At 42.1% G+C, this 21,641-nt stretch overlaps 2 protein-coding genes across 2 annotated transcripts in view; one reads left to right on the forward strand and one right to left on the reverse strand.

Moving 5' to 3' along the window:
• Nucleotides 1–4,196, forward strand: part of hs3st3l (heparan sulfate (glucosamine) 3-O-sulfotransferase 3-like) — an 11,882-nt gene extending 7,686 nt beyond the window's left edge. The window contains exons 2-3 of the mRNA XM_068305437.1: nt 1,133–1,362; nt 2,116–4,196. Coding sequence (XP_068161538.1) covers nt 1,133–1,362; nt 2,116–2,504 — 619 coding nt within the window. The 3' untranslated portion in view covers nt 2,505–4,196. The remainder of the gene's footprint in view (nt 1–1,132; nt 1,363–2,115) is intronic.
• Nucleotides 4,197–4,776: 580 nt separating this feature from the next.
• Nucleotides 4,777–20,481, reverse strand: gsg1l2b (gsg1-like 2b). The gene is made up of 5 exons (XM_068305722.1): nt 20,128–20,481; nt 19,304–19,351; nt 16,813–16,965; nt 7,312–7,423; nt 4,777–6,959 (listed from the first exon to the last, which is right to left on the reverse strand). Exons 1-5 carry the CDS (start codon nt 20,426–20,428, stop codon nt 6,659–6,661), a joined length of 915 nt encoding a protein of 304 aa, XP_068161823.1. The 5' UTR covers nt 20,429–20,481; the 3' UTR covers nt 4,777–6,658.
• Nucleotides 20,482–21,641: the final 1,160 nt, after the last annotated feature.

Here is a 21,641-nt window from a genome sequence, read left to right on the forward strand (position 1 = left end):
ACCCGAGGACGGTCGGAGCATCGTGTCTCGGTCATGGAGCCCTCTGGTGCTCGGCCTTTTATTAGCGACTCCCTGCAAACATTGTATTGACTGTATTAGTTTTTTGATGTATCATTAAAATAAGAGACAATGTAATGAACAAGGTCACCTCAGAATGCATACATTTATGGAGAAAGTGGAGGAAATGAGGAGAAAAATGCTCATTCATTTTAGAATTAAGATGAAAATACAGGCTCCAGAGGACCGATGACCTGCTGGATAAGCAGCTGAACAACAGCAGAAAATTGCATAAAAGAATTACATCTCAGTTGCTTTATATATCCCATATTTTATTTATTTTAAAAGTTTAGAGTTTCATCAGTTTTTTGAATCAAAGTCTGGTATTGGAGGGATCCCCTCATTCCTGACACTGAATCGTGGTTTTTTACTAAAAATACATCTAAGATAAGATTAATGTCTTCAATTTGCATGTTTTATATTTTTTATCTAAAATATTGAAAAACAATTAATTTATACCACATAGCTCAATTTTATTATCACACAGCTAAAATACACCAGTGATTAAGATGAATAAAATGTGCATGAAAAACATTGTAAAGCTTGATCTGAGGTAATATAGACCATAACTGCACCACAAGAATCAGGTCCAGTCATTAGTTTGAACACACTGCTGTGGGCTGAGGTCTGAGGCTAACGTTGTGTGTTTGTTCAGGCGGTCAGGTGTGTGGCAGGTGTGTTAGCAGATGTCCCTACGCCCCCCCCCTGTGGTCCCTGTGGGCTCTCCGGAGCCATTTATCTCTAAATGAGTCCCATCTGCTGTGTTTCTGGTGTGGAGGTAGAGGTGAGCGGGGCCAGAATCACTCAGAGACCGACTCCTGTGTCGATGCAGCCTGATCTACATCTTATATGTTCAGGGTAACGATGGAGAAGTTATTTAGGAATGAAACACAGTCCATCTAGAACATTTTCAATCAAATTATTAGTAGATCAGTGAAAGCGTATTAGAAATACTCTGATCAAAACAATTGATCAGCCCTGATGTGGGATGAATCAGTGACTCTAGAAACGGATTCTGATTAAAAAAATGAAATACAGCTGATTGCAGTTCTTGTCTTTGTCTTTTTCCTTCCAGGAGTATGATGCCCAAAGCCTTGGACGGTCAAATAGTTATGGAGAAAACGCCACGATACTTTGTTACCGTGGAAACACCAGCACGAGTGCACGCTATGTCGCGGGACGTGAAGCTAATCGTAGTCATCAGGGACCCCGTGACCAGAGCCATATCCGACTACACACAAATCATCTCCAAGACCCCCGACATCCCCCCCTTTGAGAGCCTCGTCTTCAAGAACCGAAGCTCAGGTACCGATCCTGATGTCAGAGTCAGGTGGACGCTCCATCCTAGAACTTTAAATACTGGAAACTGCTTTTGTTTTTTTGTCTTCGCTGAGCACAAGCATCACAGAAAATCAGAATAACATCAGCACAAACAGCAAAACCCAAAAACAAAAACAGATTTACAAGCAAGGAGACGAGCGATCAGGGTGTGTCTCTGGGCACCAGCTCAGGAAAGGGATCTCATTTGCATTCATTTATTACAGGACTTTCAGTGAGGGAGAAGGTGCAGAGTAGATCTTCAAAATACAATGTCTGTAAGTCTGATAAAAAAGAAAAGAGACTTCCTGTCATCATGTGATCACAGGACTTTTGTTTTCCGTGTCTTGCAGCCACACATTCTGTATTTTCTGATGTGAATCAGGGAGGAATGCTTTGTAAAATTTCAGGAACAACACCTTCAATCGCTTTTTGGATTCCCTCCCTCACTCTCTGACTTTCTAGTAGTTGCTATAGCACAGACAAAATAAAACCTGCCATTGCCTTCCTCTGACTCCTCTGGGTTTGATCCTTTTTGGTTTAGAACCCAACTCAACCAAAAACAAAACTCAAACAGACACTATGAATGTATTTCATATCCAGATTTACCTGATACCACTATGTAATGTCCTACAAGTCGTCAAACCAGCTTGAACAGGACGGCCTCATGTCGTATTCCTGGAACACCAGTGATGATGAGATGTTGATGATGAGTTTTGTGTATTTCTGTCTCGTGTTCAGGTCAGATCGACTCTCTGTGGAGCCCCCTTTGGATCGGCCTCTACGCCCAGCACCTGGAGCGCTGGCTGGCCTGGTTCCCCAAATCTCAGATCCACCTGGTCAGCGGCGAGAGACTCATTTCCGATCCGGCCGGAGAGCTAGGCAAAGTCCAGGACTTCCTGGGCCTCCAGAGGATCGTCACAGACAAGCACTTCTACTTCAACAAGACCAAAGGCTTCCCCTGCCTTAAGAAGCCAGAGGGGAGCAGCAAACCTCACTGCCTGGGGAAGACGAAAGGCAGGACGCACGCCTCCATCGACCCCGAGGTGATGCAGACACTGAGGGATTTCTATAAGCCACATAACCAACGCTTCTATCACATGGTGGGACAGGACTTTGGATGGCAGTGAGCCTTTAATTGTGTGGAAACAGAGGCTTTTCTTTGTGAAGCACCAGTTTTGGGTAGATGCCAGATTTTTCCATCTGACTGAAACAGATGCAAAGGATTCAGAGAATGGAGTCAATCGTCCCCTTCTGACCAGCAGATGGACGTTATATACATACACGTCAACCAATCAGTAGTCTCGTTCTCACGTTTGAAAGACGGCAGTATTATTTTATCCATCAAAAGGGGTTTTGAACTTTTTTGTAGGAATGACCACAGGACTCCGGCTTCAGATTAGGTACTTCCCCAAGGTTTCCCCAAGAGTAACCTTGAGTGATGTGTGTAAATGGGGATTGGTCAACATATAGTGTTACTGATAGTAACAGTAACCTCAAAGAGAGACCAAATCAAGAAGAGCAAATATGAGTCAACTGGACTTTAAGTTGGTTAGAGATGTTTCACCTCTCATCCAAGAAGCTCTCAAGTCTGTCTAGGAGTTGTTACTGACTTATTGTCTTGGTGGCTTTGGTAGTTTGTTGTTTTCTACTCCAACAGGAGTAGAAGTATCTGGACTCTCTACCAATCAGGACTGAAGAAGACTCTTGGATTAGCGGTGAAATGTCTTCAACCACCCTGAAGCCACTCCAGTTGATTCTTTTTTGTTCTTCTTGACATACCTCGCCCTGGATGGCTGAACCTACACGTCAACATGCATCAACGTCCATCACGTTATGGTTCTGGGCCGCACAATGATGTTTCTATGACAACCTCTTGCTTCCTAATGTCCCGTCAGCATTCCTATGATACATAATAAATAAGAAAGGCCAGAGTATTTTCTGCACTATAAGGTGCACCTTCAATGAATGGCCTATTCTAAAACTGTTTTAATATATTAGGTGCACTGGATTATAAAGCGCACTGTTGGTTTTTGAGAAAATCAAAGGTTTTTAGGTGTGCCTTATAGTGCGGAAAATACTGTAATTGAATTATTATTTTACTGTTCTGCTTGGTAGGCCACCCTTTCCTACCCCAGGCAGTTAATCAAGTTTAATAAGATGGTCATGTGACTGCGGTTGCTATGATTGAAGCTATAAAATGTGGAACGGTGAAAACAACAAGTGTGTCTTTTCTTGTGTGTAATCTGCTGTCTAATCCCGATAGTTTAAGGCCATAGTAACAAAATTATGCGAAAAACAGAGCATAGCTTCACATTCCAGAATCACCGTAACTTTCTTTTCCTTCCTGTGTGTTCTTCAGTGTCACAGTTAAGAATTTAACGGCAATCAATGCATACATATTGAGTATCATAGTCTAAGCATTGTTCCTGAAAAAGGGGGATGAATCTTTTAGTGGTAAGCAGCAGAGGGCCGAACGAAAGAGTCTTCATGTGAGCTCGGATTTAACTGAGTGGTTTTGTATTCTTGAATAATGAATGTGGATAAATGGAATGTCGGGGAACTTTGTGTGGATGTTTTGCTTCCTCACCTCTCAGCACACTTACATGTCAGACTGTGGATCGCCTGAGTGAACCGTGAGACGGGTGAAGGACCCAAAGCAGGACAACCGAAACATCTAAGAGGAGCTCAACCTACCAGAAGTTAGTTCTCTGGATGTGACACAAGAAGCATTCAGGTTTTCATTGTTTTAGATGACTTGTTCACACAGTCGTCTGTTTTCGGCCTGCATGTATTTTGCACTAGTTGGAAATCATTAAAAATAAAACTATTTTTTCTGATGATCTTTCTCACTTTTCTTCTTTTTCCTCATCGTCTGCTGTTAAAACTCTCATTGAGCCTGACCGGCGGACACAACATTACTGGTATTGCTTCTTGCAAATGTAAATCTGTTTACTTCAAACACTCTGCTGCCTGCTTGACGGGTGGCCCCTAGAATAATGTGATTGAAATGAAGCGCATGACAAATTTTAATAAACCCCTGAAATTGGATATGTTTTTGGCTCATATAAGGGTAAACTACATAAAATTAGGTAATAGAATACACTGTGACAATTCCATATGTATGTGTGGGTGTTTGTGTGTGATTTGATAATTTCAAATTATGTGTATATATATATATATATATATATATATATATATATATATATATATATATATATATATATATGAGATATGAGATTTGATGTGAAATAGGAGACGTAGCTGTTTGTGTTTGAGACAACACTGCCACCTAGTGGACAATGAAAGAATTTCAGAACATGTAAAAACCAAGTGTTCATTTTTTTAATTATGCACCCTCCTCGTTTGCCTTTGAATAATAACTTTTTATATAAATTTAATAATATCAATACATTAAGTTGCAAATAATCATCCAATGAAAAACTAACTGAAGTACACTACACAAAAAGTGCCACTAAAGTTAAGTCAGACATACACAAAGACAGCAATCCATGCTTCAGCATACGATGTAACTCAGGATGATGAAATATTTCATCTGAACCAATAATACAAGATTTTAAACAACACATTTGTTTTCAAACTGAATAAATATACAAAATACACAAACACGTATTGTACATCTATTTTTTCTTAGCACAGTTCTGTGAATACATAAGAAAGGTACCACATTAACATGGAAATAGTACACATAAAGCTCCAAAAGAGAGGCACTCCTCCTGTTGGTGAGATTTGGCAACGTGACAGCTGCATGTATCTGAATCTGGACAGCATCAGCCTCTGCTAAACGTCGTGAGCGTGCATGCTGCTGAATAGGAGGCATGCTGCTGCAAGTCAAGGCACTCAGCGCGGTCTCCAGGCCTCCTCCACCGACGTGACCCTCGTGTTCCACACCTTCACGTAGCAGCCCTGAGGTCAGCTCTCCTTCCATGGTGAGAATAAAACCCGATTTACAGGATCCTGTATGCATTACATTAGAAGCAGTTTATTCATGCTGCTGTTGGGGAATGTGGATCTGGAGCTCAGTGGGTCAAGGAGTTTTTTTAAAACATTTTTTCCTCAAAAATAAAATCCAGCAGGCACGTTTCGACAGGGTTCTTTTGTGCTACTTCACAATGGAAAGGTGGTGATGGTGGATGGTCCTCTACGCAGATCTCCATCTTTGCAGTGATGCTTCTGGGCTCACAGGGTTAAACAAAGTCACGTCATAGACTAAAGTCTGCTGCAGAACCTACTGACACCACTGTATACAGAGATCAGACGGTTGGTGCAGTTCAGCGCTGCACCTTCAAGGTGTTACAGGGATTATTTAAGCATTTAGTTCCTGGAAACAGCTGAGATTACTGCTGGAGGACTACAGACAGGATGTACAGATAATCTGATGGGCTGCTGGTGGTGGTGGCCTGTGGAAAGTCCTCATTTATTGTCGACTTGTTTAGCCTGTTTAGGAGTCAGCTCAGTGGCTCCCAAATACAAACATGTCAAACTACACAGATTACCGTCATTTAAATGCTTTATTACAGAAATTGCACGCCATCTTTTACTAGAGTAATTCATACTGTCTTAGGGTCAGAGGTTATTATAAAGTTCTGGCCAAAAATGTCATGTTTAAATTATCTTTGTTGGTTTTCCTGCAGGATAACACAAAATAAATGAGCATTGGCAAAATAAGGTGGATCCAAATACTGAAAATAAGTTATTCCCTGTTTTGCTGCATCCCATTACGGATCCTTGAGGGTCACTGGACACCATTCCAAAAGCAAAACAACTACTTCCACCCCAAAACCCCCAGAGATTTAAATAACGACAAGAGTAAAGAGACGTCAGGTCGGAGCAACAAGTTGAGAACTAGATTTTGTTGCTTGACTTTGAAATATGCTGAAAGATTTGCGGATTAAAACAGATGTCTGCTTGAATACTTATGCATAGGTTTAGGTTGTAACTGCTTCAGCCCATGGAATGACCTACACTGGTTAGAGAAGTGATTTATTACCGCTGGCTCCGATAGAAAACATTAAAGGACTGTTGGAGTTGTGTCAGGCTGGAGCTGCGACACGTTCATCTCCTGTAATAAATAAAGTTGATGTAGGACTGACATTTAAAAAGCAGCTGGAATATGCCTCCAAATGAACAGTTATGTTGTTAGATGGGTGAACTGTCTGCTCCTAGCCTCATTGCAGTAGGTCATGTGCTCAGCCAATGGTCTCCTTTTGTTTCCAGTGATTATTCGGCCCCATAATGAAGGTGACGGTGAGCTGCTGCTCCTCTAGCAGTACTCCTCCCCCTGCGGGTCGGGCAGGTCATTGAGGTCCAGGAAGATGGAGGTGTTGGACAGTTTGCGGCCGTTGGACGACAGATCCAGCAGCTCCTCGGCGGTGCTGGGCACCGAGCTGATGTACATGTCCCACACCTGCTCCGGAGAGTCCAGCTCCAGCAGCTTCTGCTTGATCTTCAGGTTCTTCTCAATGTTCCTGCGCTTGTGCTTAAACTCCAGGATGGTTTTGGTGTAGCGGTTGATGGTGGTGACCGAAGACGCCATGCAGGCCGTGAAGGAGCTCCACGCCAAACTGGAGGAAAGAGAGATCAGCAGTGTGTTCAGGCGAGGATGGCGCTCTCACAGAAACTAATTCGGTCTGAAAGTCAGTGGAAGAACTGATTTAATCTGCAACAACTCAAAAAAGAAAGGGAGAAACTTAAATATGCAAAACACACAAAATAAGTTTGAGGGATGGAAGACTGCCAATAAACTAACTACTGTAATCAATTCTAAGAGTCAGAAGAGATAAATGTAAAAGCAATAGCATGAAGGAGAAGTGACTAAATAAATCAGGAAACTGAACGAATGACGACCATATCTAATTAAAAAGCCTTCAAAGGGTGAACACCTCCCCCATCTGGTCCAATCCACACTGAACTCACATGTAGGACCAGCTGTAGTCCCACGTCTGAGGCTTCCAGTCCTCTGGGCCCAGACTGACGGTCAGCTGGAAGGCTGTGGTGAACATCATGTGGGCCACCATTCCCAGCAGACCTGGACAACAGACAACAACAGACGTGAGATGGAAGAGGGGAGGAACACTGGCATCCTCCTCAGAGGACATTCAATGTTATTCACCTCCGTCACCACAGGGGGGCAGTGTTCCGTCAGCTGAATCCACTCAGACAGGAAATCCTCCTTCTACAGAAATAATCGTATCATCTCCGGCCTCCTTTCTGACTAACAGTAATGTGCTTCAAACAAATCACCCCAAAAGAGATCCTACCATTCATTTTCAACTTCAAACTGGAGTCTTTACTGAAGCTTCTAGCTTCTAGGCTGAACTCAAGTACCTGCATTACCAGATGATATCAGTGAGTGTTCGACTCAGGGATTGTGTTACCTCTCACTGATCTGAAACTGTGAACCTGCCTCATAAATTCACATTCACTTTTGTCTTAGAGGCTATATATAGTTAAGATTTCAGCATTAAAAACGGTGTAACATCCTTTCAAAGCATTGTGGGATGGGGGGATTCCTGAGGCTGGCTGACACCTTATTGATCATGAACAAACAAGTCCCTATCGTCTTCAGCGGGATTGTTCAGAATGCTCTAAAGCTGTTTTACTGCAGACGGGTTTTTGTTAACTAAAAATTCAACAAAGAAAATTTTTTTTCTTCTTCTTTTCCTTTCGGCTTTTCCCTTCAGGGGTCGCCACAGCCAATCAGTGTCCTCCATCTAACCCTGTCTTCTGCATCGTCTTCTCTCACACCAACTACCTTCATGTCCTCTTTCACTACATCCATAAACCTCCTCTTTGGTCTTCCTCTAGGCCTCCTGCCTGGCAGTTCAAAACTCAGCATCCTTCTACCAATATATTCACTATCTCTCCTCTGGACAAGTCCAAACCATCTCAGTCTGGCCTCTCTGACTTTATCTCCAGAACCTCTAACATGTGCTGTCCCTCTGATGTACTCATTCCTGATCCTATCCTTCCTGGTCACTCCCAGAGAGAACCTCAGCATCTTCATCTCTGCTACCTCCAGCTCTGTCTCCTGTCTTTTCCTCAGTGACACTGTCTCTAGACCAGTGGTTCTTAACCTGGGTTCGATTGAACCCTAGGGGTTCGGTGAGTCGGTCTCAGGGGTTCGGCGGAGACGGAGGTCAAGACAAAACACCTGACACGATGTGTTGGGTGTTTTTGCCAAACATCCACAAATCACTGTGTACGTTTGACACATCGTGTCAATTGGTGATGACACGCCCCCCTTAGCCATCACTGGCTGTAGGTGATCACATGACGCTACATCGATTAGCCTACCTGTGCTACAGGGGATTTTACGCACTCAGTCGTCGATTTATGCCTGTCATGTAGACAGGATCGGGCTTAAAAAATCCAGCCCAACCTGACATTGAAGCCCAACCCGACCAAAACGTAATTAGACTTAGACTTGGGCTTAAGATCTTACCTCTACTGTCATGATGGTCCGTCATCTGATTGCTTTCTTAATATTTTAATTCATAGTAACTATTTTGAACAAAAAAAAAGAAAGTGGTCGGACGAATATGTGCAACCTGAATTTACATGAACTGTATAACAGAACGTGATGGGAGTCAGCGTTCTGCATGATTTGTAATGTCAAGTTGAGCAACTCTAGTCTGGTACTGGCAAAAATAAAGGAACACTTCCTTCAGCTGCCTGGAAAACAATAGAAACAGACTTTGCTGTGAAAATGACATCAGAGTAACACCTGTCAAGGTGAAGCCACACATATCTGAACTGGTGTCTATAACAACAGCAGAAGTCACACTGGTTTACAGGTAGGTCATTTCATGTCAGTTCATGCACTGTCTTGGTTTTGTTCTTTGAAAAAGGTGACATTAATGCACAATTCATTAAATACACCAGTAAAACATATACTTATGTCTTATATTTAAAATAAATAAATATTTTTTTAACTAAAGAAGGGTTCGGTGAGTGAGCATATGAAACCGGTAGGGTTCAGCACCTCCAAGGTTAAGAACCACTGTCTCTAGACCAAACAACATCGCTGGTCTCACCACAGTTTTGTACACCTTTCCTTTCATTTTAGCTGAAACTCTTCTATCACACATCACACCTGACACCTTCCTCCACCCGTTCCATCCTGCCTGGACACGCTTCTTCACCTCTTTTCCACACTCTCCATTGCTCTGGACTGTTGAGCCTAAGTACTTAAAATCCTCCACCTTCTTGATCTCTTCTCCCTGTAACCTCACTCTTCCACTTGGGTCCCTCTCATTCACACACATGTACTCTGTCTTACTGCGGCTAACCTTCATTCCTGTCCTTTCCAGGACAAACCTCCACCTCTCTAGCTTCTCCTCCACCTGTTCCCTGCTCTCACTACAGATCACAGTGTCATCTGCAAACATCATAGTCCATGGAGATTCCTGTCTAACCTCGTCTGTCAGCCTGTCCATCACCATAGCAACAAGAAGGGGCTCAGAGCTGATCCCTGATGCAGTCCCACCTCCACCATGAACTCCTCTGTCACACCTACAGCACACATCACCACTGTCTTACAGTCCTCATACATGTCCTGCACCGCTCTAACATACTTCTCTGCCACTCCAGACTTCCTCATACAATACCACAGTTCCTCTCTGGGCACCCTGTCATCAGCTTTCTCCAGATCTACAAAAACACAATGCAGCTCCCTCTGGCCTTCTCTGTACTTCTCTACCCACATCCTCAAAGCAAATACTGCATCTGTAGTACTCTTTTTTGGCATGAAACCATACTGCTGCTCACAAATGTTCACTTCTGCCCTTAGTCTAGCTTCCACTACTCTTTCCCATAACTTCATTGTATGGCTCATCAGCTTTATTTATTAATTTAAAATTCCTGTAATTAATAATCTTAATAACTTTTACTTAAAGGATAAATAAGCTTGGAAGCCTTTATTCAAAAGCTATATATCTTGGGACCTTTTACAAAAAGGTTGTGTTGCGTTCAGGCTCCTCTTTACGTTTGAAATGAGGTCTGAATTCAAAATGTTTTCCTCTAAACTTCACAGATGGTTACTTGAAAATAATTCTTTATATTAAATAAATCAATATTTCCCAAAAGAAAAAGACTGTTCCTTCCAATAGGTAGATTTTTAATCTTAATTTTAAGTAATGAAGAGAGTTTCCGTAAGCTTCTTCTAATAGAATCAGGAAAAAATAATCTTGCAGTTTATTCCCAACAATGTAGCCCATCTAAATTATTCAGTCATGAATTAGAGACAGATCTGTTTCTAACCAACACGTGGAACCGGTGCTGTGAATACAGCGAGGGATGAACGCGTTAATCATTCAATCTCTGCTTTTGTTTGTGAGATAAAGAAGAATCAGATTGAAACGAAGCCCAACCGTTTGATCATCGCCCACTAACTGTTCTTGTACTCTGTTTAAAACAATGTGGGCTAATTTATTAATCAGAATTCTCCACATTTCTAGCAGGAATTGTCCTTGATTTCTGAAAGCGGCAGACACCAGCAGACGTCTCATTTCAGACAGTGACTGTTCAATTTGCAAGATAACTGCAAAATTGTCTTTGCTATAATTTGCTACAGTTGGAATAATGTTAAATCAGTTTCAGTTGGCTGATAAATATTTTTTTTAATCTAACAGACTTCCTTTCAGACCAGAAACCTGCAAACATTTGTTAAATGTGTGATGGCTTTGTGATGCACTCAGTGTCCTCTGCTCCCTGTCATTTATTTCCCTTTTGTTTCGTTTTTTTTTCCACAGATATGTTCCAGATTTTGTCTGAATCCTCTCCGTATGTTGGACATCTCAATAAAATAAAAAATAAGAATAAAAAAAACAAAACAAACACCAATCCGATTATCATGTAAGCCCCTCAAATCCCTGGACTGAACAAGGATGCACCAGCTTCAGCGCCAAACACCTAAATTCCATCTCATCTTTGTCAGCGCTCGTGTTTATTCCTAAAGATAACCCCACGCAATTTTACCATAATGTTATGCATCAGGCAGGAAGCTTTGTTTCGGGACAAGGGGCAACCAATCTGAGATCACAGCCTCGCCACATTCTGTCATCCGCAAATTAAGCATGTCCTGCACACACAAGGTCAGATTATTACACATGAAGTCAACAAGTGTCATTCCAGGTCTATTTTTATTGCACTAGTGCACCAAGGACACAGATGGGTGACGCCATCCGGCTGTATCACCCAGACGACGTGCTTCAGGGTCGTAAGTGGATGTTGCAGTACCGATAACAACCGCTAGAGGGCAGGATGGTTCATCAAAATGAACCATCCTGATCATAATAGAGGAGAGCAAATAAACACAATACACACAATTCTCCAACACAAGTCTGATGGCGCTCTGACTCAGTTGCGTTTCCCTCCTCATCAACACTGTATTTTAAAACCGCAACACTTTAGAATGTTCATATTCAAATCTCTCTTGATTCACTTTTTTTTCTGTACTGTACTCCAAACATTATATAGAAGTGAAATACACAACTGACTCTCTCTTTCTCTTTCTCTGTGAGTTTGTCTTTCTGTTGTATCAGATCAACAACACTTGAACACAGCGTGGAGATCAATAAATGCGTGATGAGACGACTTCTTCCAATATTTTCTTCATCTCTTGTTCACACTTGCTGCTGATTGGATGATGATCCACGGCCGCCCTGAGGTGTTGTCATGTCAGCGGGTGTTATCTGGTGTCTTTCCATCCACTTTGAAACCCCTGACATGTGTCTCAGGTTGTTAAACTCTCTCTCTCTGTTTCATTGTGTTGGTGCCACATTCATGTAGGGTTTAATTAATTCTAATTATAGCCCAGCGCTTTGGAATTAATACCAGATTCCCATTGCGAGTTGAGATAGCTGGGGATGCAAACATTGTCTAATATACTCATTAATTCTGAATTCTTCTATGGTAAGATGAGTTCTTTAAGGCTGGTGCCGTTAGAGTCACCATACGAGCTGTTCTGACCCAATAGAGGACGTCCTTCTGGTAAGGAGTCGTGAAGGAAGTAGGAAATGAAGATTTTATTTGTTAGAAATTCAACTAGAGGACCAAAGTTACGTAAGCATGCACAAAAGTTTCCCCTCCCTCCTTCATTCTAAGGCTCTCCAGCTTCTCTCTGAACCTACCACCTGCCCATGGACGTAGGGTGTCGTTTCAAGACTGGGCATCGATATCAAGCTGATGAAAAAGGGAACGGAACGGAAGACATACTGTATAATCTAAATTACACTGTAAATTGATCTTAATTCACTCCTAATCCCCCAACAGGGGGTCGAGACCCCTGAAGCTCGTGACCTTCTCCTTCTACAAGCCACTAAAATACACACACACACACACACACACACACACACACACACACACACACACACACACACACACACACACACAACCTTTAATCGCCTTCCTTAATTCAGGCATTTTACAGCTCACCTCCGGGTTAAAACTGTGATGTTCTGGGTCGGATGCTAAACTTTTATCTCGTGGATGAAATCTACTCTCAGTATGTGTTCGACTGGTTTACACCAACATCTCCTTTCTCCAGGCGGTGGGTTTTGTATGAATAAAACATAACAGACGCAGACGGCGTTGAACGAGAACGACACCAGGGCGAGGCTAAAAACACCCTTCGGTTAGCGAGGGAGAGGCTGCCGGGTTCAACGCCTGTCATCTGGAAATGAAAAAATGGGCATCGCATGACTGAAACAAGGTCAGCCATTCTTTTCTTTTTTTTTGTCTGTGTGTAATGATTTTTTCCTCTGCCAACTACCAAAATACACCTGACCCCTAACATTTTCCAGCCGTTTTCATATCCTGTCCTGCAGGCAGGAGGAGCTGAGCGCTAAACGCTTCAGAGAGGGGTGGGTGTTGGGTCACAGGCAGGAAGTAAAAAACCCCCAGAATGGACAGGTTTTTATCAAACTAAAAGTAAGGGTCATGGCACAATTTTTAAAAAAATATTTTAATTTATTACAGAAAGCCTTGTGATATTTTGGCTTATGTTTTCTTGTTTTTACATTTTCTTTCTCATTTTTTCTTATTATTTCCACAAAATAATCATCAACACCTTCTGATATTAATCCATTAATATCTGTGAATATATACTGAGGTGCATTGTGTTCAATGAACCTCATTGGGTGTTACCTGCACTGATCGATATGTGACACAGAGATAAAAGCATTTTAAAGTCTCTTTATACACATTATACATAACATTTTTAACCTCATAACCTAATTCTAATGCTAAGTCTACTCTGAGAGTTTCCAAAAGAATTCAATCAATCCAGGATTGGTACCCCAGCTCCTCTATAACTTACACTAATACCCGTGTTGTTCTTCATCTCCCTCCTCCTCCTCCTTTCCTCTCAGAGACTGATATTGTGTGTGTGTGGTTTAACCTCACACACCTGAATCCTGCTGCATACCTGCTTTGGTTTGTCAGCAGGCATTGTTGTAGTTATTCAGCTATTTAGATCCTTGGGAGAAGATATTTTCTGGTGTTTTTGATGAGGTTGGATCGCTATTTTTTTTCCCCCCACGGACACAAAAACATCACAAACTCAATTTAAGGATTATTATAATGCAAAAATAAAATTTTCTTTAAATGATCTTGATATTGTAATATATTTTGAAGAAATTCTGTGAAATTATCAAAAACACACACACACAAAACCAAACCAAAAATAAGACAAATCTGAAATCTGAAAAATACTAAATCTCACAATTCTTTGTGAAATTTGTTTAGTAACTGTTAGGGTAATCCCACAACCAACCACCAACCGAACAACCTACCGACCGACGGCCCGTCTGACCAACCGTACAACCGACCAACCAACCAACCAACCAACCAACCAACCAACCAACCAACCAACCAACCAACCAACCAACCGTTGACTAACTGACTGACCAGGCTGTAGATCCACCAATAGAATATTAGTAATTATGGTATAATGGTAATGAAATAAACTAGGTCTGAAGGAACATTTCTTAACCTGGAGCGTATTGGTGCGACCTACTTTCAGCAGTGGATGAACACGGTTGGAGTAAACTTGTGAGTATTGATTACGTCAGGGTGGTGCATGACAGACCGACTCAGAAGGACTCAGTTCCTTCTCGTTTCTGTTGACACAACACGTTAATTATTGTCTCCTGAATTTCAATGGGCGGATGTCAGCTGTGCATTAAAAACAAATAAACGTCTTCAGGCGCTAATGAGACACAGACTAATTCCTACAAAGGCTGGGCCATATCCAGCCAGGGAGGGTACGTGGCCTATTGCTTTGCTTTGCAGATCAAACTGGGCTAAGATGACAGTCTGGAATCAAAGCATCGGTCAGACTAACAGAATCAGAACTAATCAATATGCTGTCTGACTCTTAGCAGAGTGTAAATGGCTCATTCTTCTGCAGAGACGCTCTTTAGATCTGTTAATGCAGACAGAAGTCGTCTATGCTAGACTAGATGAACCTATCCCAGCTGACTGTAAGCAGGAAGTGCCTTACACTGTGGAGAACCGGCTATTTTAGCAGTCAGACGAGCTAGCCAGGACCTCAGGAGGCTTTGAACCCAAGAATTTCTTGCTTTGAGGTGGGAACGCTACCCACCGCGCCATCCAAACAAACAGTTTCAACCTTGAACTGAAAGGAAGAACTCAGTCGGTCAAAAGCTGGGAAGAAGTTTCTGCGTGAGGAGGGGACGGAGGGATGGTGCGTTTCTCGAGCATAACAGAAAGTCTTTCATGTTTTTTACACATCTTTCTTCACAAAACAAGTTTTGCCTTCAGAAATATTAGTGTTTTTCTTTTTTTAGTTTCCATGGTTACAATTCTTTGGCTCTTTCTGGTGGCTGGTTTTGTTTCCAGGGCAGATCAACATCCCCGTTTAGCCGTAGAGCTGCCTTTTAATTGGGAAACTGAAAAGAAGTTGAAATTTGGGCGACAGACCAATAGGAGCTCCTCATCCTCTAACCAAACGATGGTTGACCATCATCATGGGGAAGAAGAATCGTTTTTTGATTACGTTAACCACATACGTATAAAGCGATGTTTGATGCAGATGTTAGACATCACCCTGGATCCTGACGCTGTCATGTTTCATCTGCTCATTAGATCCCAGCTCACTATTGAGTATCACACTAAAACCGTCTTGTTACGCTGTTTTATTGTTCAATAAGAACAAATGAAGGCATTGCAGAGGAGCTTTGCTACCTGTTCAGACATTAGAATGTCTGCAGGACCATAACGGTGACATTCATGGGCAATCTCAACGCCAATTGGATTTTATTTATCACAGTTTCAGTTTTCTCACTTGAATATTTGAAACTAACTCCTTGAACTATTGACCTGATTATACTGACAAAAAGCGCTCAATGTGACACATTGATCCAGCGCTGTGGTTGCGTTCATTTAAATTTTACTTTGTGGGACGCCATTCTCTCTATGCTTCTCATAAAGGATGCTCTAGTGCAGGGGGTGTGTGTGAAAGCCAAGACTGAAGCAATGTCACCGAGGACATAAAGGTGTCAACCAGCTCTTATTATGGCTGCTACTAATATAACAGAGGACACTCAGTTATGAACCTTCCTTAAGCTAACAAAAAAAAAAAAGACAGGCGGCAGACGACGTGTTATAGATTCTATGAATCCAAGACTTCAGGTTATTGTATTCTGTTCAATCTGCCTGGCATGAAGACATGACAAAACATGCTCTAACTGTGTCCACATAGGGTCTACAGTTCTTCAACACCAGACCTTCACGAGAATCTGTGAAGGTCTGGGTGTTGAAGAATCCTGTATCTTACCTGCCTGCCACTAAAATGTGGAACACGGTGTCTGTTACTGCTGATTCACTGCCCACAGACGGGCGCTGGGATACGATTCACAGAGTGGATTAGAAGGAAGGTCATTGTTAAATCTTCTGTCGAGAGAGAGAAAGAGAGAGAGAGAGAGAGAGAGAGGGAGAGAGAGAGAGAGAGAGAGAGAGAGAGAGAGAGAGAGAACCAGACTGTCAAACAGCTGGATCTCCTCTCGGGGGCTGAGAAGCCACGACTGCCCTGGATAAGTGATTGGTTGGATGTCGGGAACGTCGGCACGGAATCAACTGAGTACTCAACTGTTGTTTAGGTCTAACAGGAAATGAATGGCTCTTACATAATATCAGACTATACCAGTGTAATGAAGCGCATACTGTGTCAGATTCACTCAAGTTGAATATTTCTGAAGATATTTTAACATCTCATTCCTGTAATTCTTGACAAAAATCACCTCTTAGCTAGTAAGATAATTAACACTTTCCTGTGTGGAAGCTAGGAAACCCATCACGCTGGCTTCAACCTTCCAGTGGAATTTAACCTTATCAGCAGCAGTGGTGCATTTGGAGGTTGGATGCCATAGCTAAATGCATTGTGGTCCTACTCACCTGAGAGCACGGTAAAAATGGCGGCAAAGGCGTTGAGCTTCAGGCCATCGATGACATTGCCAAAATGACACACCTCTATGGACATGAGGATGCCCCCGGTGGACAACAGGAGGATGTACAGGCACTCCGCAACAATGCACAGCCACAGCACCCCTAGAAAGAGATTTGATTAGAATAGAATGATCCCAGAGAGGAAGCAGAAATATGTATTCATGCTGTGGGATCGAGGGCGAGCGAGAGTGGAGTAGATGGTGGAGTGGTTGTGGTGATAGGAATGGAGAGAGAAGAGATACGGGGGGGTTGGGAGAGAAAAAGGAAGATAGGAGAGATAGGATAGGGGCAGGAAATTAAGAAGGAAGTGGAGGAGGATGAGAAGTGAATGGCACAACACTGACCCTGTTACCCATATCGTTCACCTTCAGTCAGAGGACAGTTTTATACCAAAGGCTGTGAAGAATCCAATAATGGAATAATAATGGATAATGTGATAGAAGTCCTGAAAGTAACGTAACAACTCTTAGCTACTGATGTAATACTTAGGGTTAGGGGTTAGGGTTCGTAATAAATTATTATATTATGGGCCAAAAGTTATTATATTATCGGTTCAGGACTTTTTATTACATAATTGGTTTTAACAGGTTGTGAACCTCCTGATGTCGGACGGCTGCGTGTGACGTCTCAGACGGATACAGTTTGTAGGACGGATTCATCACAAGATGGACTAAAGTAGCATTTCTGTAACTTCAAATAACCCCTGCATGAATTATGAATAGTTAGATCCCTCAGCTAAGAGCTAAGTATTTTTTACTTGCCATAAATTCAATCCCTCACATGAGTAAAAAAACCCCCAACCCTTTAAATAAATTTATAGTAGGAGAGATGAAATGATTAAAGAAAATGTTTTAACACTGGCCTCAATTAGGATTTCCTCTCGTTCTGCTTTGATGCGTCTTATAATTTAATCACAATGATGCCAGCAGGCGGTAGAGCACAACATTAACCACTGAGTGACTCCAAAGTGGACGTGTTAAACACCCAAATGTTGATGTAATTGTATTCTAAAAATGTAATGTATGTAAATGTACTAATAAATATTATTAACAATCAGGAATGTGTTTGAGTATTTAGAAAGGACTGTGTGTGCGTTCATATTTAAATCCTTCTTAAGACATTAGAAGCCCGTGAACCAGTTTCTTCTGGCACCAGCCTGTTGGTAATTTTTTACATAAATATGTTTTTTGACCAATTATTCCACTTGGTTCAGGATGCCTCACGTCATGCTAGATGTTTCTTTTCTTTAGCAGGTTTTTGACATGAATTTTGGGGAAACCCTTGAGCTCCACGTCCCAGAGGAACCCAGTAAATACTCTGGTTCATTGTTGTGGCTGTTAGAAACCGTTGTTAGATAGATTATATAAACTGATTAAGAACGTCGATTTATGGAGGCTGACTTTTTGACAGTTCGAGGTGAAGATTTATCATTCTGAGACTACCTGAGGGAGGAAATGACTGTTTCTTCTTGTAGCCTTGCTAACAGATGAGACAGCAGGTTTAAACAGTCAACACCCCACGGGCTGTTTGGAATGATTTATAACAACCTGTGGAAAAATGGTGCACATCAATGGGTGCCTTTTTTAAGTGTGTTCACAAGAAGAATCTGGTTCTGTCAGTCAATGTGACTTATTATTATTGGGAAACCTGAGCCATACAAGTACATTCTGTCAATTCTTGCTCATCTTTGTCACTCCCTTCTCTTTTTGATTTGACGATCTGGTCAAAAAACCCGAGTTCCCACAGATACGTCAGTGGTAACGGGAGCTAAATCGACCTGATGTCGGTCTTTTAAGCTTTTTTTATTGCTCATTAAAATGAAGGGTGACTGCCCAACTCAAACTGCACACAAGACTTCAATGAAAAAAAGCAATGACTGAATCTCTGGATGCTGAGAGACGAGCTCTGAAACATTGCTGCTGGTATTAGTTCACCGCAGTTGGAAAACATGTTCTGTTGTACACAGGAATGTGGTGCATCGCCCATAAATCAAAGCTGATGAGTCACATCTTGACGCTATGACATGAAAGGAACATGTGAGATAAATTTGAACAATGTCTTCAGCTTTTCTGAGACATTTCCCCTAATTTCTCACAAGCAAACTCATAAATCATGAAGTAGATAGCTCGAGGATGGATATCTGTGCATGTTAGAGAATACTGATAGGGGCTGATCTTTAAGGAGCTGTAATGTAGGTAGGATGATGGTTAAGAGCCTTTTCTAACAGTGTCCAACCCTACCAGTAAAAATGAACCCAACTGAACATCTTATCGACATTGTTGGGAGAGACAAACATGTCATAAAGGCTTGCTTTCCTAGAACTTTCCTGGCCTTTCCTTCTGACTGGACTGTACTGAAAGTCTATTTGCGTTGACATCCGTTTGCACCAGTGACATGGTTGTGCATGAGTTCACGAAGACTGCTTTAATCATGTGCTTACCTCTTTCATTTGAAGGTGCAACATAAAGGAAGCTTCTGCATTTTTCACCTGAAAAACATCAGAATTTGATCATTTCATTTCCACTCAGAAACAGGATTAACGCTTGAGTGATTTCATCTACAGTCCGTCTCATTTTGCGTGACAAAGAGAAACCTGTGATTTTAGGTCTCCACGTTATTTGATCCAGTTTGTGTTCCCACCACATCAGAATGTGGTGTCTCTAATCCGGTTTGTAGCAGCGACCAGACATCCAGAGGGATTTCACTGGCAGCTGGAGGTCAACGATGCTGTGGAGTCTTCTGCATCCACAGTTGGAGTGGGTGTGAGTGTTCACACACAGCAAATGTTGTTGCGTGACTTTAAAAAAAAAAAAAATCCACCAACTAATTGGAGGTTAATCAGGATCCGGTTTAAATACGGTTGAGCCAAATCACCACATTGTTTTTCTGCTTCTCAAAAGGGAAAAAAAGTCACCTTTCTTATATTTTGAAGGTTTTTGAATATTTAAAGATCACGACACAATTAAAAAAACCCTATAACCTCTGTTATCCGACTGTAAAACACCTGCTTTAACTGTCAACAACGAAGTGTTCAAATTCGGGATTATTCGCTTCTGATGATATTTTTAATCTGACTTTAAAATTATTTGCTGAGATTAACCCCCAGATCCACTCAGCGGTAAGAAGGATTACATATTTTTACGCGCGATTTCTTCCTCGGATCTCCGCGTCTCTCCGTTGGCGCCCCTTCTGCGCGCGGATCCCCCCCGGGCGCTGCGCTCCGCTCCCCGGCATCGTCCCGGCGCGTCTCCGGGCGAAACTCACCGGTCATGTTGATGTGTTGCTCGCAGGAGAACCAGATGCCGGTGTGAAACTTCCTCATCACGTACTTATCCTCCCCGGTCTCCCAGATGTACTGCACCAGCTTGGTGTTGTTGATGCTGGAGCTGTTGAACATGATGCAGAACGCCTGCCTGGAGGTGACCGGCCCGGTGCAGAACGGCTTCACCACTTTGCGCGTCCCCTCGCACCAGTAGCTGGTGGACAGAGCCGACACGGCCAGGAACAACGCCAGGAAGTTCAAGGTGAGAGCCAGCGACGCTCTCCTCCGACGGTCGATCCCCATCACGGCAGCCGAAGGAGTGAGGACACCTAACTTAACCCTTCTCCTTGTGTGACACAAACTCCCCCCCCCCTCAAATCCCCATAATCCGGTTATTCCCGTTCATATATCCGCAGCTAATTATCCCAGTAGGTCTGGTTCCTGCCGTGCGCTCCTCACATCTGCTCCTCCAGCTCTTCTGGCTCTCAATATGTACCCCCCCCTCCCCAACATAAACCCAACCCTGCATCCACATATTTCACACCCCTCCACAGGCGCTCTCAGTCTCATGTCGCCGTGGAGGAAACAGCGAATGTGGCTCAAAGAGATTGAGAAATAATCTTATAAATAGAATAAAATGTTTTTTCCCCCCCCCGTTTTCAGTGAGTCACAGAGTTCATATTTGTGATTCTACAAACCCCAAAAATGGTTTTAGAAGAAATTGTATTGTTGATCATCATCATCATCATCATCATCATCATCATCATCATCATCATCATCATCATCATCATCATCATCATCATCTTTCTTTCTCATTCTGTCAACCTGCTTCATTTTTTTAATCACAGCAGATTAAATCTGTTCAGGCTGATCAGCACAACGTGCTCACGCTATCATTAAGAAACACACAATCAACATACAGTATATTACAGCATAGTGTTAGATTTTTAATCTATTTTTTATTGCTGTGTTATGATTAGACTAAACCTTACTGACAAGTTATAAAAGGTTATTTACATAGATATGAAATAAATTACGTTATGCACCAAAGTCAAGAGATTATTCGACTTTAGTTAGTTTTGCCGATTGGTTTTGTAAATCCGGTGATAACTTTTGCTGAAAGGTGACAGATTTCTGCCGGTTGGTGAGCCGTCGTCGCCACGCCTGTAGAACTCAGGTGGTTAGAAAAGATAAGGCCAGAGGTTTAGCACCAGTACTTTAAGAGCTCCTAAACGTCATCATAAAATCATTAATCATGATTTTATTTATGATTTTTTTTTTATTGTGGAGCCGGTTCTTTGTTATGAATCGGTTGTGTGTCCGTAGAATTTGTCGTAATGTTCAGCAGACGAGGTTTGGTGGTACAAAGTTCCCGACTGCATCTGTGCAAACCCAGAGATGCAGTCATTGTTATGAGGAGCACTTCCCTTAATATCCTAAAATGTTTCAAAGCCACACCCACAATACAGTAATATAAAAACAAAAATCGATATTATAATTGCTCCGTAAGTTAGTT

The sequence above is a fragment of the Antennarius striatus genome, chromosome 21 (assembly GCF_040054535.1).
Source record: "Antennarius striatus isolate MH-2024 chromosome 21, ASM4005453v1, whole genome shotgun sequence".
Classification (NCBI taxonomy): Eukaryota; Metazoa; Chordata; class Actinopteri; order Lophiiformes; family Antennariidae; genus Antennarius; species Antennarius striatus.